At 57.8% G+C, this 19,633-nt stretch overlaps 1 protein-coding gene across 2 annotated transcripts in view; it reads right to left on the bottom strand.

Annotated features, from left to right (window-relative positions):
• The window catches only part of MYO15A (myosin XVA), a 75,033-nt gene that overhangs the window by 50,877 nt on the left and 4,523 nt on the right, over nucleotides 1-19,633 (bottom strand). The window contains exons 2-10 of one of the 2 annotated variants that reach the window (XM_077970487.1): nucleotides 10,206-14,027; nucleotides 8,071-8,153; nucleotides 7,406-7,469; nucleotides 6,492-6,601; nucleotides 6,074-6,148; nucleotides 5,774-5,864; nucleotides 2,211-2,216; nucleotides 1,701-1,804; nucleotides 1,515-1,578 (exon numbers count right to left, since the gene is read on the bottom strand). In XM_077970487.1, coding sequence (XP_077826613.1) covers nucleotides 1,515-1,578; nucleotides 1,701-1,804; nucleotides 2,211-2,216; nucleotides 5,774-5,864; nucleotides 6,074-6,148; nucleotides 6,492-6,601; nucleotides 7,406-7,469; nucleotides 8,071-8,153; nucleotides 10,206-13,808 — 4,200 coding nt within the window. In that variant the 5' untranslated portion in view covers nucleotides 13,809-14,027. Of the gene's footprint in view, nucleotides 1-1,514; nucleotides 1,579-1,700; nucleotides 1,810-2,210; nucleotides 2,217-5,769; nucleotides 5,865-6,073; nucleotides 6,149-6,491; nucleotides 6,602-7,405; nucleotides 7,470-8,070; nucleotides 8,154-10,205; nucleotides 14,028-19,633 lie in introns of those variants that run through there. The other variant, XM_077970488.1, reaches the window with a different exon arrangement.

Genomic DNA, 19,633 nt, shown 5'->3' with positions numbered 1-19,633 from the left:
GGTGACCCCCAGGTACACATACAGGCCCAAGCCTGCCCACAAATGCACATGCACACAGCGGGCTGCAGATGAGAACAGACCCCTCTGTGATGGTTGGGGCTCCCAGCCTGGTGCCAGCTGCGGGTGAGGGCAGAAGCAGAGGTGCCCTGGTATGACTGAAGGTTGAGAGGGTTCTGGTGAGATTTTATTTGGTTAGGAGAAATAAGAGAAAAGGGACTCGTCTTCTCTTATGTGTACCGGCCACACACACCTACATACATGTCTATCCACAGACCACATGTGCACACACAGAGCTTGTTGATGGCTGAGCACTTCCTGTGCACCAAAACCTATCCTAGGCCCTTGGGACACAGTGGGGAACAAGGCAGAGAGAAACCCCTGTCCCGATGGAGCCCACCCGCTAGCTAGGGAGACAGACACTCAGCAAATCACTGGTTAAAACATAAAATATGACCGGGTGCGGTGGCTCACACCTGTAATCCCAGCACTTTGGGAGGCTGAGACAGGCAGATAACGAGGTCAGGAGATCAAGACCATCCTGGCTAACATGGTGAAACCCTGTCTCTACTAAAAATACAAAAAAAAAAAAAAAAAAAAAAATTAGCCGGGTGTGGTGGCAGGTGCCTGTAGTCCCAGCTACTGGGGAGGCTGAGGCAGGAGAATGGCGTGAACCCGGGAGGCGGAGCTTGCAGTGAGCCGAGATGGCACCACTGCACTCCAGCCTGGGTGACAGAGCAAGACTCCGTCTCAAAAAAAAAAAAAAAAAAACCACAAAATATGGCCGGGTGCGGTGGCTCACGCCTGTAATCCCAGCACTTTGGGAGGCCGAGGTGGGCAGATCACGAGGTCAGGAGATCGAGACCATCCTGGCTAGCATGGTGAAACCCCATCTCTACTATCTCTACTAAAAATACAAAAAATTAGCCGGGTGTGGTGGCGGGCACCTGTAGTCCCAGCTATTCGGGAGGCTGAGGCAGGAGAATGGCGTGAACCTGGGAGGCGGAGCTTGCAGTGAGCCTAGATCGTGCCACTGCACTCCAGCCTGGGCGACAGAGTGAGACTCTGTCTCAAAAAAACAAACAAAAACAAAAACAAACAAACAAAAATAAGTACACTGGAGAGAAATAAAGCAGTGGAGGTGGGGGTTCTGATGGGATGGAGAGGTGTTGCGTTTTTAAATGGAGAGCTTCCTGAGTGGGTGAAATTGTAGGGGAGACTTGGAGGAAATGAGGGGTTTGGCCAATCAGGCGCCTGAGGGATAAGTGCTCCTGAGGGAAGGAACAGAAGGTGCAGAGGCCCTGGCAGAAGCATGCCTGTGTTGTGGGGCAGGGAGGAGCCACTGTGGCTGGAGGAGGGTCGGGGAGGGGAGGTCCCAGGCTCCCATGTACACATGTACGCATGTATTCATTCATTAATTTCACATCTACCCAGCCCCACCAGGGGCCAGGCTCTGAGTTTCTGTACCTCCCACCCCCACCCTGCCCAACACACAGTCCTGGGAGGGGCTGGCCCACCTGAAACACGATCCTGGATTTCTCAAGCAGATACTGGGAGGTTATGGCACCAGAGATCACGCCCCTGGGGTGGGGAGAACAGTCAGCTCTCAGTGGGGTAGGAGGGCTGGTGTTGGCTCAGGGGCTGTGGCGGGACATGGAAGACACTGCAAAGCTTTTGGGAGGCCTTCCACTGTCCCAACTCACCCTTCCAGAAAGATTTCCATGAACTTCCCAAAGCGGCTGGAGTTGTCGTTCCTGACGGTTTTGGCATTACCGAAGGACTCCAAGAGGGGTGTTGCCTCCAGGATCTGGACTCCAGAAGGAGATGTGGGAATTGAGGGGCCAGGCACTGTTCTGGGGGCCTGGGTGGGAGGCGTAGCTGGGGACACCCAGACACGGGCCTCCCCAAGGACCTCCCTTTATGAGGGGTGACCAGAGGTGGGCTCCCTAGAGAATCCTGAGGTCTCTCCAGTGTCCCCCAAGGTCCCCCACCCCATGCTGCCCATCTCCCACACAGCAAGTCCCATGCTTTGCCTCTCCCAGCCTTCCAGCCTCCATGGTCCCCCACGGCAGCCCCTGACCACAAGCCCCTGCCCAGCCCAGGACAGGCCTTTGGATGTCCCTTCCTGCCTGTCCCTCCACCCACACAGGAGCAGGCACATCCACACACATTTTCCCGGACACACACACACACACACACACACATACGAGTACCTTTATCTTCAAGAGCGCCCAGGAGGGAGGACAAAGAGAGAGACAAGAACAGAATGGAGTCACTAGCAGGACCGACCACCTCTCTCTCCAGGAGACTAGGAGCCTCAGACCAGGGAGGGACCAGCAAAAACCTGTGAGGCTCAGAGACCCCAGGGGTCCAGGCATGGGGACTGCCATGGGGTCTCCAGGGTATGAAAATATGCTGAGTCTGCCTTCCAGATGGCTCTGGGGATGTCCTCTTCTCCCCTCCCCCATGGCTACTATCAGCCAAGGATCCCTGAACCTCCGCCCTGGTCTTCCTCACTGTTCTCTGACACCCAGGCCCACTTCTGCCTCTGACCATTGGCATATCCTGTTCCCTCTGCTTAGACGCCACTGCTCCCACGCACCTGCATGCCCCCCCAACCTCACCTCTCACAGGAAGGCCACTAGAATTCTCTCCCCGGTAGCCCTGAGCCCCATTGGCAAACTCTCTATTTTCTTGGGTATTGTCTGTCTCCCCACTAGACTGTCAAATCCCACAGGCACAGATCTCTGAGTCCCCAGCATCTAAATGGACCTGGTGCTTCGTAGGCCCTCAAAAAATATCTGCTAAAGGGATGGAAAAAGGAATAGCATCGGCCCGGCATGGTGGCTCACGTCTGTAATTCCAGGACTTTGGGAGACTGAGGTGGGCGGATCACGAGGCCAGGAGATCGAGACCATCCTGACCAACATGGTGAAACTCTGTCTCTACTAAAAATACAAAAAATTAGCTGGGCGTGGTGGTGCCCACCTGTAGTCCCAGCTACTCGGGAGGCTGAGGCAGGAGAATTGCTTGAACCCGGGAGGCAGAGGTTGCAGTGAGCCAAGATTGCACCACTGCACTCCAGCCTGGTGACAGAGCGAGACTGTCTAAAACAAAAATAAAAACAAAACAAAAACAAACAAAAACAACAAAAAAGGAATAGCATCTCATGGGCAGAGCTGCCTAAAGGTGACCATGGCTGATCGCAAGCTCCCACCTATTTAAGCACCTACTGTGTGCCAGACACATTGCCCTGATAATGCAATTGTTAACAATCCCATGAGGTAGGTACTAATATTACCCCTGTATTGCAGATGAGGAAACTGAAGCTTAAAGAGAGGTGAAATGACATGCCCAGGGACTCCAGAATACACTCGAGTGATGAGCATGGGCCTAGTGTGTACATGGCACCTTCTTTAGCTGAGGCACTTCCTCAGGATAATCTTTTAGGGAAGAAGCAAAGGAGGTCCAGTCACCACAGAAACAATACCTGTAATTTTGGGGATGGGGCCAGTTCCTTCCATCTGTCCCATTTAGTCCAGGAAATACTGCACCCATTGTATAAAGGAGTAAACTGAGGTCCAGAGAGGGATGGGGGCTGGCCTGTGATTGTTCAATGAGTCAAGGTCTGCCTGGGCTTTCCTGTGTACTATCCCTTAGTCTGGGAAGCCCTTGAGGACAGGCTGGCTGCTTCTCTGTTCCTGGTGCCCAGCATACAGCAGGGCAGAAAGCCAGGGGATGGAGTGGGTGAACACCGGAGGGGTGGAACCTGTGGTCCAGGCCTCAGTCAGTCAGGGCAGAGCATTCCCCATGCTACGTGATTGGTTTCAGTTAGGACATATGACCAAAACTTGCCCAGTGAGATGGAGCTCTGAATGTTTCATTTCTGAAATGTTGGGAGGGTTGATCATTATGGTGCCAGCTTCCTGACCAATGGGAGTCAGGCTGAGGATGATGCCCATACATGGGGGAGGGTGCAGCCAAGACAAGAGACATTGTCTAAGATTCTGGATCTAGCCATGCCTAAAACTGACCCTAGAACTGGACTGTTTGATTATCTGAGGAGAGGAGAGCCATGTCTAGGAAAGGAGCCCCATGGTCATCACAGCTGGCAGGCCTGTCCTCACACATTCTGTGTACCTGGCACACAGAAACTCCCAGACTCAGCCACATCCACAGCTCCATCCGTCCTCCCTGACAGCTCTCTGCCATGGACTGCAAATCCAAGCTCCTGCACCACTTCACTCCTCCCTTCTTAGGCCTCAGTGTTCCCATCTATAAATGGACACAAATGTACCTGCCTCCCACGGTTGCCGTAAAGCTCTGTGTGATGATAACTGAAGGAACCCAGCACTGTGACTGGCTACAGGAGGTGCACAAGGTACACTTATTTCTTTCCCTGCCTACCTAGCTAGTCATTCCACAAATCTGACCTGAAAGGTTTTGAAAACTGTGCTTGGAGCAAGGGATGATGTGTTTGGTCATCAGGAGGCCTGGACTGGGATGGGAGAGCCTGGCAGGCCAAGGCAGGCATCAGAGGGGCCCAGGCCAGGCTGGAACCTGACGGCAAAGCCTGAGCAGCCCCCACCTATGCCCCCAGGATCACCTTGCTGGGTTCACCACTGGCTAGGACATTGTGGCCATGTGCAAACCTTCGTGGGCCCCAGGGTTGGGGAAGTCTGGGTCTGTGGTTCTGGAGTCTGAGCTGGCAGGCCAGCCCCGCCTTCTCCTGAGCTCCAGGCTGGTGATGCACCCATCACCTCTCTGCCATCTCTGTGCATATGCCTAGCAGACACCTCTTCTCAACAAACCTGCTCCTCCTCCACTGCCCAGCCTGCCTCTGTGCCGCCTGTGGGTCAGACCAAATGTCTGGGGTCACCCTCCGACAGTTCTCCCTCTCACACCCCAGTCTGTCTTCTGTAGGCTGCTGGCTGGCTTTGACCTGTACCTGGACCCAACCTGCTTGCACCTCAGGGCCTTTGCAGGCACTCTTCCCTCTGCCTCTTCACTGTTCCCCTAGACATTCCCAGAGCCCACTCTCTTATCTTCTCTGTACAGCCTACCCTGACCACCACACTTACGATTGCAACCCCCAACACTCCCCACCCTTCTCTCCACTTTTTTCCTCCCCAACTCACCATCTACCCTTTCACGTACATATAATTTACTTGTATATAAGTGTATACATATTTTTCTTCCCGCCTCCACCACTAGAGTAAAGTTCCCATGAGGATGTGAACATTTGCCTGAGTTGCCGCTACTCGTCCCCAGTGCCTAGCCTGGGCCTCGAACACAGTAGGTGCGAGGGATGGGGTTCTACCATTCTCAGGCTCAGAGAGCTTAGCACTGTCTTTGTCAGCAAAGTTCCAATCCTGCAGACTCTGGCTTGGCATCTACTGCCTGACCCACACTCAGGCCTGCCCTGCCTCTTGATAGCTGGGGGCTGCATAGCTTCTGAGTGTGAGAATATGGTGGCCCCAGGGCCATGACCAGGAAGGTGAGGCCAGGTGGGAGAGATGCGATGACTCCCCTTCCCTATGTGGTCTCCACTGTGAACTGGACCTGGAGGGCTGGAATCAGGAGCTGCCACAGAAGCATAGGCAGGCACACCCCTGGGATGGGTGGCAGAAAAAGCAGCCCTGGGCAAGGCTCCCTTCTGGAACTCAGCCTCCCCATCTTTCTAGTGGGCCAAGGAGCCTTGTCTCTTGGGGAGTACATGAGGTGTGCTTATCAAAGTGTGCTCAACCTAGGGTCCTGGGGAGACAAGTAGACTCACCTGCTGCATGACATCCCGTTTCTGGTTCATGGCGGCCAGGTAGCGAAGAATCAGCTTGGTGGCCTCAGTTTTGCCAGAGCCGCTCTCTCCACTGACCGAGCAAAGGGGCAGAGTGAGTTCCAACCTTTCACTGCCTCTTCTGGTGCACCCTGACCCCCATCCTGAAGCAAGAGGCTATGTGCAGTATGCCAACCCAGCGGTATCAGGCAATCTTCCAAGTTCCCACAGCAGTTCTGGCCAGATGCAGGCCTGCTACCGAAGGTCCCCCATTTATCCCCCACATAAAGGCAGCCCGCTCACCTGATGATTATGCACTGGTTCTGTTTGGCATCGAGCATTTTGGCGAAGGCGAGATTTGCAATAGCAAAGAGGTGCCTGGGGAGAAAGGTCACTGGAGCCGGCCCCTGCCTCTAAGCTCCCAAACCTCCCAGGGATTGGGCAGGGAGCATCCATATCCAGCCAAACAGCCAATCCGGCCCACCCCTCACCCTGGTGGGGGAATGCTCCCACCCCCATCCTGGTCTGAACCACAGTGCCCTCCAACCTGTGGCTGCGGCCTTGCCTGGGGAGAGACTGTCAGATTGAGTAGGTGGGCTGCCTTTCCCCATTTACCTCTGACTCATGGCTGGGGTGCAGCTGGGATCCAGGCTCCCACAGCAGGGGAAAGACGGGCCCAAGAGACCCCACGGCAGCCCCGCCCCGCCCCTGAGACACTCACGGGGGATTCTCTCCCAGGGCCCGTCCATTGTACTGCTGCACCTGCTCCGGCCCATAGATTCCAAACATTTGGTATGGGTTCACCGACACCAGGATGCTCCCGATGTATGTCTGCTGGGCAGACGGTGGCCTCAGCGTCATGGCTCCTTGCAGACCTGTGTCCCTCCTTCCCCTACGCTGGAAGCTTGGCTCCCTGTTTCCTTCCGAACAGATATCTGGCTGCCTGGACTCAGGATTCCCATCTAGAGCCCTCTACCGGCTTGCTGGGCTATGTGCTCTAACAGTGGAATCTCAGGCACTGCAGCAGGCTGAGCTGAGAGGAGTCTGGAGTGAGTAAAACCCCACAGCCACGATCCTGGGTGGGCTTCTGCCTACTTCATTTGTTCATAGTTGGACCCAGGCTCCAGGAACTTTTGGCTCCTGTTGAGGGCAAACCTCCACTGCCTGGAGTGGGTAGTTGGGGAACTCAGGGGATCCTGATGTGGCCAGAGCCCTTCCGGGTGTCCTTGTCTTCCACACTGGCTCTGGGCCCCTGGCCCTCTGTTCTGTCATTCTGAGGTCAGAGGCTCCCCTCCAACCCCTCTGACCATCCCCACTCTGGGGTCCGGGTCTATGGATTCTAGGACTCTGGAAGTTCTATCTGTCAGGTCCCGGGTAGTGGGGGTGTCGCGTATTTCTGGATTCTCTGTCTCCAGCTTTCTGCCTCTAGCATCCACCATTCTAAGACTGTGTTTTAAGACTTCAGATTTTAGTTCTAGGCTCTGGCATTCTATGCTGAAATGACAGAAACTCAGAGTTCAAACCAGAGGCCACATGGGCTAGGGCCCACAAGAGAAATCTGTGCATCCCACCCGGCCCCAGGAGGCAGCTGCCTTCCTGACCTAGGCCCAGGGCAGGGCCAGCCCTAGGTCTTACGTAGATGAGGTTCCGTTCAAACCTAATCTTGAGGTTGGACAGCACAGTGGTTTCCTGGAGGTCTCTAGAAGGGCACAGAGAGAAGCCGTGAGCGCCCCCAGGGCTGGTTCTGGCATGAGTCTCCCTCCCCGACTCAGTGCAGTGCCTTGATCAGATAGGCCTGAGTTCAAGTCCTGTTTCTGACACCAACCAGTTAGGAGACCTTGGGCAAATTACTTCACCTGTCTGTGCCTGTTTCTTTATTTGTCCAATGGGTATGATAATCATTGTACCTACTTCATTGGGGGTTTGGGGGACACTCTTACGTAATCACCATGATTAGATAATGATGTTGACAAACACGGCCCTCTTGTTTTGAGCACCTCCGATGTGCCGGCATCCTCACCACAGCCATCCCACTCCCATTTTGTGGATGAGAAACTGAGGTGCAGAGAAGCAAAGCGGTTTGTCCAAGGTCTGCCAGCTAGTGAGTGGTGGGGCTAGGATTTGAACCAAAGTCCATCTAACTCACAAAGCACACCACATTTAGTCTTTGTGACACTTCATGACTGAGGCTCTGAAAATGTCCTGGGAGGTGAGAGGCAACTGCAGGAGGAGCCGCTCTGGTTGGGAGGATGGGGACCCCATGGTGACACCTTGTTACCCCGCCAGCCCTGCCCACTCACTCCAGCTGTGTCATGTCCTCCACACCATCCTCCCTGTGCTGCTCGCGGAACCGCACAGATGGCAGGTTTCGGATGGAGTGCATCTGTGTGAGAGAGAGACTGTGTCTGCAGTTTGAAGGGTGCCCCCCGCCCCCACTGGCCCTTGGCTTGGTCATACCTGGGGCCTGCTAACATTGTTGGGGAGGGAATCCCAAGGCCAGGTGGGTCCTGCAAGTCTCCTCATTACAGAATGCTGTGGCCCCTGGAACCTGCATGCAACCCTCACACATGAGACACATGCATGCCCTCAGTGCCCAGGCAGGCGCTCCCATGAGCTCCTAAGTGTCCTGCCCTGGGGGGTGAGCAAAGGCATGAGCAGGTACATGGGTGCACGTGCCAGCTCCCTCCCAACTGCAGCTGTCCCAGCACCAGCAGACCCCATGTGTTGGTTTGTGTGACAACTCAAAAGGACACTTGTGACCTGACGCATGGGGCCTCCAGGAGGGCAGAGATGGAGACTGTCTTAGCACCACACCCCCATGCTCATCCCAGGGAAAATGTGTGGACACTTGCATACGAACCCACACTCAATGGCATTTACAGCTCATACAACTCCCAGGCACACAGGTGTTCTTGTAGGCCTGTGGACACATATGCAAGCCTGTGGGGCCCGGCTGGAGGCACATAGTGTGCAGGCACATGCTCTACCTGTCCACTTGGCACATACATCTGGGTGCACAGCTGGGTCCCTCCCTACCCTGGGGGTCTGGAGAATGGAAGTTCTGATGCCACCTTTGGGCTGCAGGGTCTCCTCTCTGCACGCACATCTGTGCACATGGGCAGAGGGTGGGCAAACAACCCTGACCCCCAGGGATGCCACATCTGCTCAGACCTCATACACTAGCTTTCGTCATTTGGCCATGGTACACACGCGCACACATGCTCAGGCATGCAGGCCTGCGCAGGATCCACATGACTGGGAGCACACACATGTGCACCCTCAGCCTCTCCAATCCCAGCAGCACCCTGAGCAGGCGAGGAAAGAGGACACCAGGAGGGAGGCCTGCATGCCTGTCGCTGGGCTGCTAAGTAGGGCACAGCGAGTATCACCTTTTCTGCCCTGGCCTCTAGCCCACCCATCTGCCCACGTGCTTGCCAGCAGCCTCAGACCCTGAATAATTCAGCCACTCACGTATTCCAGGGTGAGGAGGGCCCAGGCATCCTTGCCCCTCACCCCTAGGCGCCCTGCGCCCCGCTCCCGCAATGCTGCAGCCCACACGGCACGGGGCACCCGCCGCCGGGGCCAGGGCCCCCCCAGCAGCCAGGCTGCCCCAGTTGCCATTGTTGGGCCCAGCTGGCTGCCCGCTCCGCTGGGCACGGTCTGCACAGGCTGAGACGCACCTGCCGCCCCTGCTTGCCCCGCCCACCACCCCAGCATCCCGGGAGAGGCTCCGGTGACCACGCACCCCGGCCAAGGGCCACCCAGCATCAGGCTCGAGTTCCACCTTGAGTGTGGCAGCCAGGCATGGGCTGGGCACTCCTCAGAAGGACTGCCTACCCTGTACCCGCCATGGGGTTCCAGAAGGACTCCTGGTTCAGTTTTCCCTCTGTGCAATGAGGAGGCTGGAGGGTTGGATCCTGAGCCCCTCACCCTGACCTATTCCAGAATCCTGCGGCCCAGGGGACTTCAAAGGGCAGCAAAAACCTTGAGGAAAGAGGAGGCTCTAATTTGGGGCAGGGTCAGTAGGAGACAGGAGGAACCGCACAGACCTGGATGTGCGGTGGAACAGGATGGATAGGCATGTCCTGCAGTTTCACATCTGGCTTGGCTAAAATCTCTGAGGGGAAGTTAGGGCCAGACCTGCCATCCAGATTGGATCAGGGCAGGGCTGCCCAGGGCCCAGGCTGAGATGAACAAAGATCCTTCCCCAGAGCGACCTGGAAGCAGTTTCCCACGTCTCTGTCCTGTGCCTGCCTGTGCTGGGCATCCCCTTGTTCAACCCTCCAGAGGTTCTGGGAGGGACTGTTCTCCCCAACTTACAGGCCCCAGCAGGCAGCCGCTCTCCAAGGTTGCACAGGGCTCCTCAGGCTGTCTCTCTTGCCCTGTTTTCTAGGCCAGAACCCTCAAACCCTCCCTGTAATCTGTGCCCCCATACCTTGTTCCGCCAGCTTGGGGGGCCGACCTCTTCCCAGGAGCCCTTAAGGGAGAGGCAGGCGGCTCCAGGGCCCAGGTGGCAGGACTGGGGGTGGGCGTGTACTCGTGGCCTGGGTCCACAGGCATCTGCCCGAAGCCAGAGGCAGGACCAGCGAAGACCCCAGGCTCTTGGCTTGGGGTCCTGGGTTGGCTGGACTCGAGGCTTCAGGGCTGCAGGCCCAACTCGCTGGAAAGAGCTCAGCTTCTGCACACGAGGCATGACCACAGCAAAACGCCCAGGGGTTGCCTGGCGCCGCTCGCCCCCCTTGGGCAGGGGCTCTGGGGCCCTGGTGGGTGCCAAGGGGGCTGCGGTTTGGGGCAGTGTCCCCCAGCGGTGCCATGGTGGCCATGTGGCCCTGGTCTGCTCACGTGCAGCCAGTGGGTATGAGAGGCTGGGCCTTAATGTCTTTTGCTCTGGGAGGACATCCTTAGGGGGTGTGACATCCTTGGGAGGTGTTGGGATTGGAGGCTTGGTCTCTGCTGGCAGCTGGGGGTCTCCCAGGGTGGCCTCTTCTTCAGGCTTCTCAGGGGTTGGGCCAGCTGATTTGGTGAGCTGTCCAGGACCCGGCTCATGGTGTCTGCCCAGGAAGACCCTGGTCATATCAGCAGCTGCATCCTCAGGCTGGAGGGTGGTGGATGGCACAGGGCCTACGTGCTGGAGAAAGGGGTTTTCCGGCACAGGGGGTGGCCTGGAAAAGCCTCGGCGGCTGCCTGCACCTCCTGGCCAGGGGGAGGGTGGGCGTTGGGTGGGAGGCATGTCCACGTCCCAGATGGGGGCCAGCGGGGGCACGGTCCAGGGCACCTCTGAGTCCTCGGCTTCTCGCGGGCTTTCCCGGTGCTCCAAGGGCGCCCGCCAGGCCCCGGCTCCGGCCCCGGGCGGTCGGTGGAAGGGCGGGCGCACTCGTGGCTTCACAGCCCGAGTGGGTGGCTCGCTGAGGCGCCGCCACGTGTGCGGGAGGTGCGAGGGCAGATTCAGGGAGCGGCGCCGCGGGCTGTGGCCCAGCCCCGGGGGCGGCGAGGGTGGCCTGGGTGAGCCCGGCAGCGGCGAGCGGGGTGGGCCCAGGCGCCCCGCGGCTCTGCGTGGGGCTGGGGACTCCTGCAGCGAGCGGGGCCGGCGGGCCGGGGGCGGGAAGGGCGGCTGGAAGGGTCCCGCGCGCAAGGACAGCTGAGGCGACGGGGGCGCCAAGGGTGAGCGGTAGCCGGGGCCCGGCAGGCTCTTCAGCGAGGGCTGGGGCGAGGCCAGTGGTGACCAGGCTCGCCTCCGCGACGCCCGTGGGGAGGCCCCGGGGAAGCCGAAGGCCGCCCCTCGCCCGCGGGAGTCCCTGAACGAGGGTCGGGGCCCCGGGAAGGCCAGTAGGTCGGGGGGCATCTCCGGACTCACGGCAGGGGGCTCCACGAAGGCCCACCAGCTGGCCTGCGGCGCCGGGGGCACGTGCGCTGGGGCGGCCCAGGGTGGCGGGTGGCGGCGGAGGGAGCCGTAGGGCGAGGCCGGCCGGGGCAGGCCCGAGAGTGCCGGGTAGAGGGGCGGCGCAGGCGGGGGCCCGGGGCTGGGGGTCCTAGGGGGCACGGGCGGGGACAGGAGCGCGCTCCAGTGGGAGACCTTCCTGGGCGCGGGCGCGGGCGCGGGAGGGCGGCGCGCGTCGTTGCCGCTGCGAGCGCGTGGCTGGGCCCTCCTCAGCACGATGGGCGTGCTGGGCCGCTCCGGGTCCATGCCAGCCAGCTTGTAGCCGAAGCGTTTGTAGGCTGCCTCCCTGACCGCGGGGCCGCCCGCCCGGGCCTTCTGGCTGCCCCTGAGCCGCGGAATGGGCTTCTTCTCCGACAGCGTCTTCTTGAGGAACCGCGCCAGCGAGGTGGCAGGGCGAGGAGCGGGGCGGCCAAACTCAGGGCCGAAGCCCAGGCCCCGGTGGGCGCCGAAGGCCGACAGCGCGCGCTGGAGGTTTCGCTGGCGTGGCGTGAGGAAGCCCCAGAAAGGGTGGCCGTAGGGCACATTGGGCACCGGGGGCGGCTCCTCCTCGTCCTCTTCTTCGTCCGCATCCCCTAAGGGCAGAGGAATATCCAGAGAGGGTGGCAGGGGCACCTCCAGCTTCTCCTTCCCAAACAGCTTCACCTGGGGTCGCGGGAAGAGGCGGAACTTGCGGATGAGGGACAGCTTGGACCTGGCGGGCTTGTCCATGCCTTGCTGCTCGAAGAAGGCGGCGCTGGGCAGGCGGAAGGAGGTCCCCTGACGCTCCCCGCCCGCGTCCTCCGGCTCCTCCAGCTCGGCAATGTCATCCATGGGGTGGGCATACGGATTGTGGGGCGACAGGATGGGCGGTGGTACCCAGGGATACACAAAGGCCGAGGTCGACTCCTCTGGGTAAAAATAGGGCACCTCGGGGGGGTAGATGGCCTCGTCCCCACCGCCATAGATGCCTTCGACATAGGGGACGGTGTAGGGGACCCCGTAGGGATCAAAGTAGGGTACATCGTAGGGAGTGTGGTACGGGAGGTCATAGGGCGGGTATGGCACGTCGTACGGTGCATAGGGATCCAGGTAGTAGCCATATGGGTGCGCCTCGCCCTCGTACCCATCGTGGTAGCTGTAAGGAGACGAGTACCCCGACGGGGGCGCATATGGGGGTTCGTAATCGTTGTAGCCATAGCCGTAGCTGTAGGTGTACCCTGGATCAAAGGGGCCACCGTAATAGTCGGGGTGGTAGTAGTCGTAGGGGTCCTCCGGCAGGTACCCGTAGTAGTGGTCGCTGTAGGGTGGCCAAGCCGGGCTGTAGGGGCCGAGGCCCGCCAGGTAGGGTTCCTGCTCCTCGTAGCGGTGGAGTGACTGCCGGTCATAGTAGTCGTCGCCATCGCGGTGATAGTCATAATACTCGCCCAGGTCCTGGAAACCCTCAAGCCCGTACAGCGACTTGCGGGAACCCGAGTGATGGAACGGGGCCTCGTCCTCGGAGGGCAGGAAGCCCAGGGGCTCGCCTGACGCGTAGATGCTGCGGCTGCGGGGGAACCTCCGGAGCCGGCCCCCAGGCCGCAGGATCTCGGCACCCGACGGGAAGGCGAGTTTGCGGGAGCCCATGCGAGAGCTCGAGCGCTGCAGCCAGGCGTCCACCGTGGCCTGCTCGCTGCCCGACTCCTCGGCCTTCTTGAGGAGGAACTTTTTTGTGAGCCAGTTGATGGCCGTGGACGCCTTGCTGAGCGACCGGGCGCGCGGCCGAAGGCGGCCGTAGCCACGGCGGCCTGGGAAGCGGATCACCATGAAGGACGGTTTCTTGCCCTTCATCGCCCGCTTCTTCTTGCCCATACGCATCTGCGTCATGAGCTTCGACGTGGACTTGAGCACAGTGCGGGCCTTCTTCTTGCGCTTGGTCTTCTGGGGGCCGGTGTGGAGGCCCCAGAAGAAGGCCGAGGCGCTGCGGAACTGGCCTTTCTTGGAGATCTTGGGTGTGCGGTCGCAGAAACCCATGAAGAGCCGCGACGTCCCCTTCAGGCTCCGTTTGGGCTTCTCCGGCTCCGGTGCCTTCTTCCCCTTCTTCCCTTTCTTGGCTTTCTTCTCCTCATCTTCCTCCTTCGCCATGGTGGCTGTCTGCTCTCTACCGGGCCTGGGGCCGGTGTCACGGGCTCAGGGACTTGGAGACACAGGGACCTGCTCGGTCTCCTGCCCGCGGCTGGACACGCGGCCTCCTCGGACTGGGAGCAGACTGGACTGGCCCCGGGTGGCGTGGGGAGGGCTGAGCCAGGATTCCGGGAGGGCGGATCCATAATTCATCTCCTCTAGAGCGCCTTGGGTTTCACCCTAGAGCAGTGGTGGAAAGTGTGTGGGTGTTGTTTACCGGGATGGGGAAGCCTGCCTCTGAGGCCTGTGCTGGGGAAGACATTCTTGCCTCGGAGTCGTCATGGCAACGTCAGTGCTCATCCTGGTCAGGCCCTCCCTAGGCCACAGCTGGCTCAACCCCCTGAAGGGAGCCCTTGGGTCATTTCGGCTTCACAGACAAAGACATTGAGCCACAGAGATGGAATGCCACCTGCCCTAAATCACCAGCACACCTGCACTGGACCGGAAGTGGAGCCCAGGGTGGGATGGTCAAAGCCCACCAAGTCATCTTGGAGGAGAAGTTTGAACGCTCTAGGTCCTGGGCAAGGGAGGAGGGGAATGGGCAGAGCAGGTGCTGGGCTGCGGTCAGTGTAACGGGAGCTGGCTGGCTCTCAGGAGCTGAATAATACATGGGGTGGGGAGCCAGGCTGCTGGCTCAGAAGGCAGGGCACGGAGGGGTGTTTCAGTGGAACTCCACTTCTGTGTGTGTATGCGGGGGGGCGGGGTAGAGAGGCGGAAATGGAGGGTGGGTCGGGCCTGACTCTGACTCTAGGCTCTGTCACTGACTGGCTGTGTGGGTCCAGGAAAGCCTTTGTCCTCTCTGGGCCTCAGTTTCCTCTGAAGAATGGGAGTGATAAGCTATGCTCTGTCTCTTTCACCAAAAGGAAGCAAGACCTGATGGAGCTGCTGGGTAACTGGAGATGCCTCCTACTGGCTCCTGTCTGGGGTCCCTGCCTAGCCCTGTCCACTCCTCTTACTTTCTGCTCTGGCTGAGTAGGCTGTGGTCATATGGTTCCTGCCTTCTCTGGGCATAGCTGATTGCTTCATATGGCCTGACCTAAGGCTGCATATCCAAAGTCTGGTTGGTGGCCAGTCTAACTCACTTTTGAGAACCTGCACTAAAAGAGGTTGTCAGTGGAAAAAACTGAGCAGGCCAGCGGGGGTGGGGAGTGGCAGCTCTGAGACCTGAAGCCTCAGAACCAGCTCTCCTCCTCCTTTTCCTCCTCCCCCTTCTCAAGATGGACCCCAGTTAACATCAAGCTCCCTACTTACTGAACTCTGCTTCAGTCTTTTGGTCCCAGAGCTAATTCTTTGGTTGCTTAAGGTTTAGCATAGGCAACCCCAGAGCAGCAAGGTTCTGGCCCTGGTTCTGCCACTTGCCAGCTCCACGCCCTCAGATCAGTGGCTTCAGAGCCTCAGCGTGCTCAGCTGTGAAACAGGGACAGGGAGAGGCCTTCCCAGGCAAGTGGCAGGAGCGGAGAGGGGACCATGCAGCAGAGGAGGTCTCCCCCTGTCTGCCTCTTCCCCCTGTTTACTTTCTCTGGCTCTTCACTTTCCTCTTCTTCCTGCTCCTCCTCCCCAAGATTCACCTGGAGCCAGTCAGTGCCCAGCCGCTCAGAGGAGTTGCACCAGGGGCTGTTGGTGCCTGGTGCAGGCAGTCTCACAGGGATGGGGAATAGGGCTTGATGGAAACCAGATAAATTGGATGGACGGCTTTTGGGGCAAGTTAGGGGATATGTGCAGGAAGTGGGCCTCTTGCAGAGCAGGAGTTTGAGGGGCTGCCCACTCTCCCTTCTGTTTTTGGGCAGTGGCTCTTGTCCGCTTGAGGAAAATGAAGGACAGGGGAGATGTTCTTTCTTTCTTCTTTTTTTGAGACAGAGTCTCGCTCTGTTGCCCAGGCTGGAGGGCAGTGGTACAATCTTGGCTCACTGCAAACTCCACCTCCCGGGTTCAAGCAATTCTTGTGCCTCAGTCTCCCAAATATCTGGAATTACAGGTATGTGCCACCACACCTGGCCAATTTTTGTATTTTTAGTAGAGACGGGTTTTGCCACGTTGGCCGGGATGGTCTCAAACTCCTGACCTCAGATGATCCACCGACCTCGGCCTCCCAAAGTGCTGAGATTAGAGATGTGAGCCACGGCGCCCAGCCAAGACATTCTTTCTGAGCCCAGAGATATCAACACCTGCCCCAGCTCCTCTTGGAGCCAGTTTCCAGAGTGAGGCCCCAGTCAGGTGTGTGGCACAATGGTCACAGCAGGTCTGTGCGATATGAGCTATTAGTTTCTCTGTTCTCCAGATGAGGAAACTCAGACTCAAAAGGTGAAGGGACTTGCTCGAGGCCACCTGGCTTGGGAAGGCAGAACCCCGTCCTGGCCGGGTTCAGCACTACCTCCCTTACTAGGCCCTCCTGCCCACTGAGCTCCTGGGTAATCACTGGGCTTGCAGTGGCTTAGGACACTGGGCAGAGCCAGGAGCATAGTCGAGCTGACCCCATAACCTGCTCCTGCCTGGAGGGGGAGGGCCCTGACCAAGCCACTGGGCAAACCAGAGCCCAGCTGGGCCTCCAAAAGGCACCAAGGCCTCTCCAGTGCTTGCCCACAGCTACCCCAACCTGGATTCCTCAGTCAGCCTGGCCCCGTTCCCTAAGGGTCCTGTAGCCAGCATTTACTCACTCACCCATACATTCAAAAGCCTCTGTGGGAAGTGTGCTGCATACTAGGCACCGTCTAAGTGCTGGGGACACAGCTGTGAGCAAAACAGAGAAAAAGCCTGCCCTCATGCAGTTACCAAATGTGGGTGAACGGAGAGCCAATAAACATGGAAAATCAGTAACAGATAATGGGGCACAAGTGCTGTGGAAGGGACAGCAAGAAGTGGGGGTGTGACATTAAACAGGAAGTCAGGGAAGGCCTAGTGGCTATGGGGCCATGGAGAGAGCCTGTGGGCAGTGCACAGTCCCAAGCAGATGGAGGAGCAGTCAGACCAGGTGGCTGGAGGGCAGCGGGGGTGCACTGGGTGGTGAGGTCAGAGTTCAGGGGCACACGTGCAGGGCCTGTGGGCCACAGTGAGGGCTTGGTTTCGACTGCCAGTGAGGCAGGAGCCGTGGGAGGAGGGTTTTGGCAGAGAAGGGATGGAATTCGACCTCAGTCTTTTTTTTTTTTTGAGACAGAGTCTCGTTGTATTGCTCAGGCTGGAGTGCGATGGTACGATCTTGGCACAGCAACCTCTGCCTTCCAGGTTTAAGCAATTCTCCTGCCTCAGCTTCCCAAGAAACTGAGATTACAGGCACACATCACCACACCGGCTAATTTTGTATTTTTAGTAGAGACAGGGTTTCACCACGTTGGCCAGGCTGGTTTCGAACTCCTGACCTCAGGTGATCCGCCTGCCTTGACCTCCCAAAGTGTTGGGATTACATCCGTGAGCCACCATGCCTGGCCTCGACCTCAGTCTTGATAGGAGCCTCTACTGCTGTGGGAGAAGTGGCTGCAGGAGTGAGGGTGAAGGCAGGGAGGCCAGCGTGGAAGTTTCCATGGAGGTCCTCCTGCACCAGGCTGCCAGCTGTTAAGGTGTGGAGAAGTGGGAGGATGCTGGGGACATGTGGCAGGTAGGGCTGACAGGATTGATGATGGGGATGGGGGAGGGTGCAGGAATGGCTCCCAGGTTTCCTTACTGAACAGCAGGGAGAATGGAGAGGCTGTCAGGTCATTGGCCAGGATGAGGAAGGCTGCGGGCAGAGCAAGTTGAGGAGGTAGGGCCCAGGAGTCAGCTTTGGGCACTGGGCACTGCTAAGGGGCCATCACAGCCATCAGGGCTGGTGACATCAGTTAGGGAGTCATCAGCATCTAGAAGGCATTGAAGCCACAGCTCTGGAGGATGACACCAGGGAATGAGTATAGAGGGAAGAGAGGTCACGGAATGAGCCGCAGGGCTGCAGTGCTTAGGAGCCAAGGAGGCAGTGAGTGAGCACCACGAAGCCAGCCAGAGGAGCAGGTGGAGGCCCAGGAGGGAGTGGGATCCTGGGGGCTGCGCAGGAGGGCGGGACTGCTATGACAGATGGGCACATGGCCCATGTTAGTCAAGAATGGAGAGCTGACTAATGGATGCAGCTCCTTAGAACTCCAGGGGTGACTGTGACAAGAGTGGTCCCAGTACAGTGGTGAGGGCGAGGGAAGTTACACCTAATGGAAGAGGTTTCAAGAAAGACAGGACCAGGGCCAGATGTCGTGGCTCATGCCTGTAATCCCAGCACTTTGGGAGGCCAAGGCAAGTGGATCATATGAGGTCAAGAGTTTGAGACCAGCCTGACCAACATGGTGAAACCTCGTTTCTACTAAAAATACAAAAATTAGCTGGGCATGGTGGCGCATGCCTGTAATCCCAGCTGCTCGAGAGGCTGAGGCAGGAGAATCACTTGAACCTGGGAGGTGGAGGTTGCAGTGAGCCAAGATCAAGCCATCGCAAAAATCAAGCCAGAGCAAAAACTCCGTCTCAAAAAAAAAGATAAAAAAAGAAAGACAGGACTGCGGTGGTCACAAGGCGGGCCCACTTGTGAGCATACTAAAACCACAGGATTGTACACTTTGGTGGGTGAATTGTAGGGAAGGCGGACTATATATTGACTGTTTTAAAAAAGAAAAAGGACAAGAGGGAGGGAGGGAAGGAAGGAAGCAAGTAATCCACCCCTGGGGGTGTCTCTTACATGTCCTTATGGGTAAGGATGAACAAACAGAGCTGCTTGTTGCCGCAGTACACCGCAATGCATTCCAGGATGGGACATAGCACAGCTATAACAAGGAATATGGACCATCTCTGTGTCGTGACAGGGAGCGATCTCCAGGACCTGCTAGTGTAGGAAGCAGGCTGCAGAACAGCCTGTTGACTACAGTGTTTACTGAGGCCTTTCTATAGGGAGAGAGAGAGAGAGTGTGTGTGTGTGTGTGTGTGTGTGTGTGAGAGGAAGTGGGTGGTAAGAATATAAGTTTGTATTCTTTTTTTTTTTTTTTTTTGAGACGGAGTCTCGCTTTGTGGCCCAGGCTGAAAGGCAGTGGCCGGATCTCAGCTCACTGCAAGCTTCGCCTCCCGGGTTCACGCCATTCTCCTGCCTCAGCCTCCTGAGTATCTGGGACTATAGGTGCCCGCCACCTCGCCCGGCTAGTTTTTTGTATTTTTTAGTAGAGACGGGGTTTCACCGTGTTAGCCAGGATGGTCTCTATCTCCTGACCTCGTGATCCGCCCGTCTCGGCCTCCCAAAGTGCTGGGATTACAGGCTTGAGCCACTGCCCCCAGCCAAGTTTGTATTCTTGTGTTTGCTTTTTTTTTTTTTTTTTTTTTTGAGACAGTCTCACTCCGCCAACCAGGCTGGAGAGCAGTGGTGCAATCTCAGCTCACTGCAGCCTCCACCACCTGGGCCTGAGCTTCCTGAGTAGCTGGAATTACAGGCATGCACCACCATGCCTGATTAATTTTTGTATTTTTAGTAGAGACAGGGTTTTGCCATGTTGGCCAGGCTGGTCTTGAACTCCTGACCTCAAGTGATCTGCCCATCTCATCCTCCCAAAGTGCTGGGATTAAAGGCGTGAGTCACCATGCTTCACTTGTATTTGCTTTTTTTATTTCCATATTAGAAATACTACAGCCGGGAGCAGTGGCTCATGCCTGGGCACTTTGAGAGGCTAAGATGGGAGGAGCCCAGGAGTTTGAAACCAGCCTAGGCAATATAATGAGACCCTGTCCCTAAAACACAAACAAACCAAAAAATTAGCAGGGAGTGGTGGCAGGCACCTGTAGGCCCAGCTACTCAG

Source organism: Macaca mulatta, chromosome 16 (genome assembly GCF_049350105.2).
Source record: "Macaca mulatta isolate MMU2019108-1 chromosome 16, T2T-MMU8v2.0, whole genome shotgun sequence".
NCBI classification, from domain to species: Eukaryota; Metazoa; Chordata; class Mammalia; order Primates; family Cercopithecidae; genus Macaca; species Macaca mulatta.
This window is presented reverse-complemented; position numbering and strand designations above follow the sequence as displayed.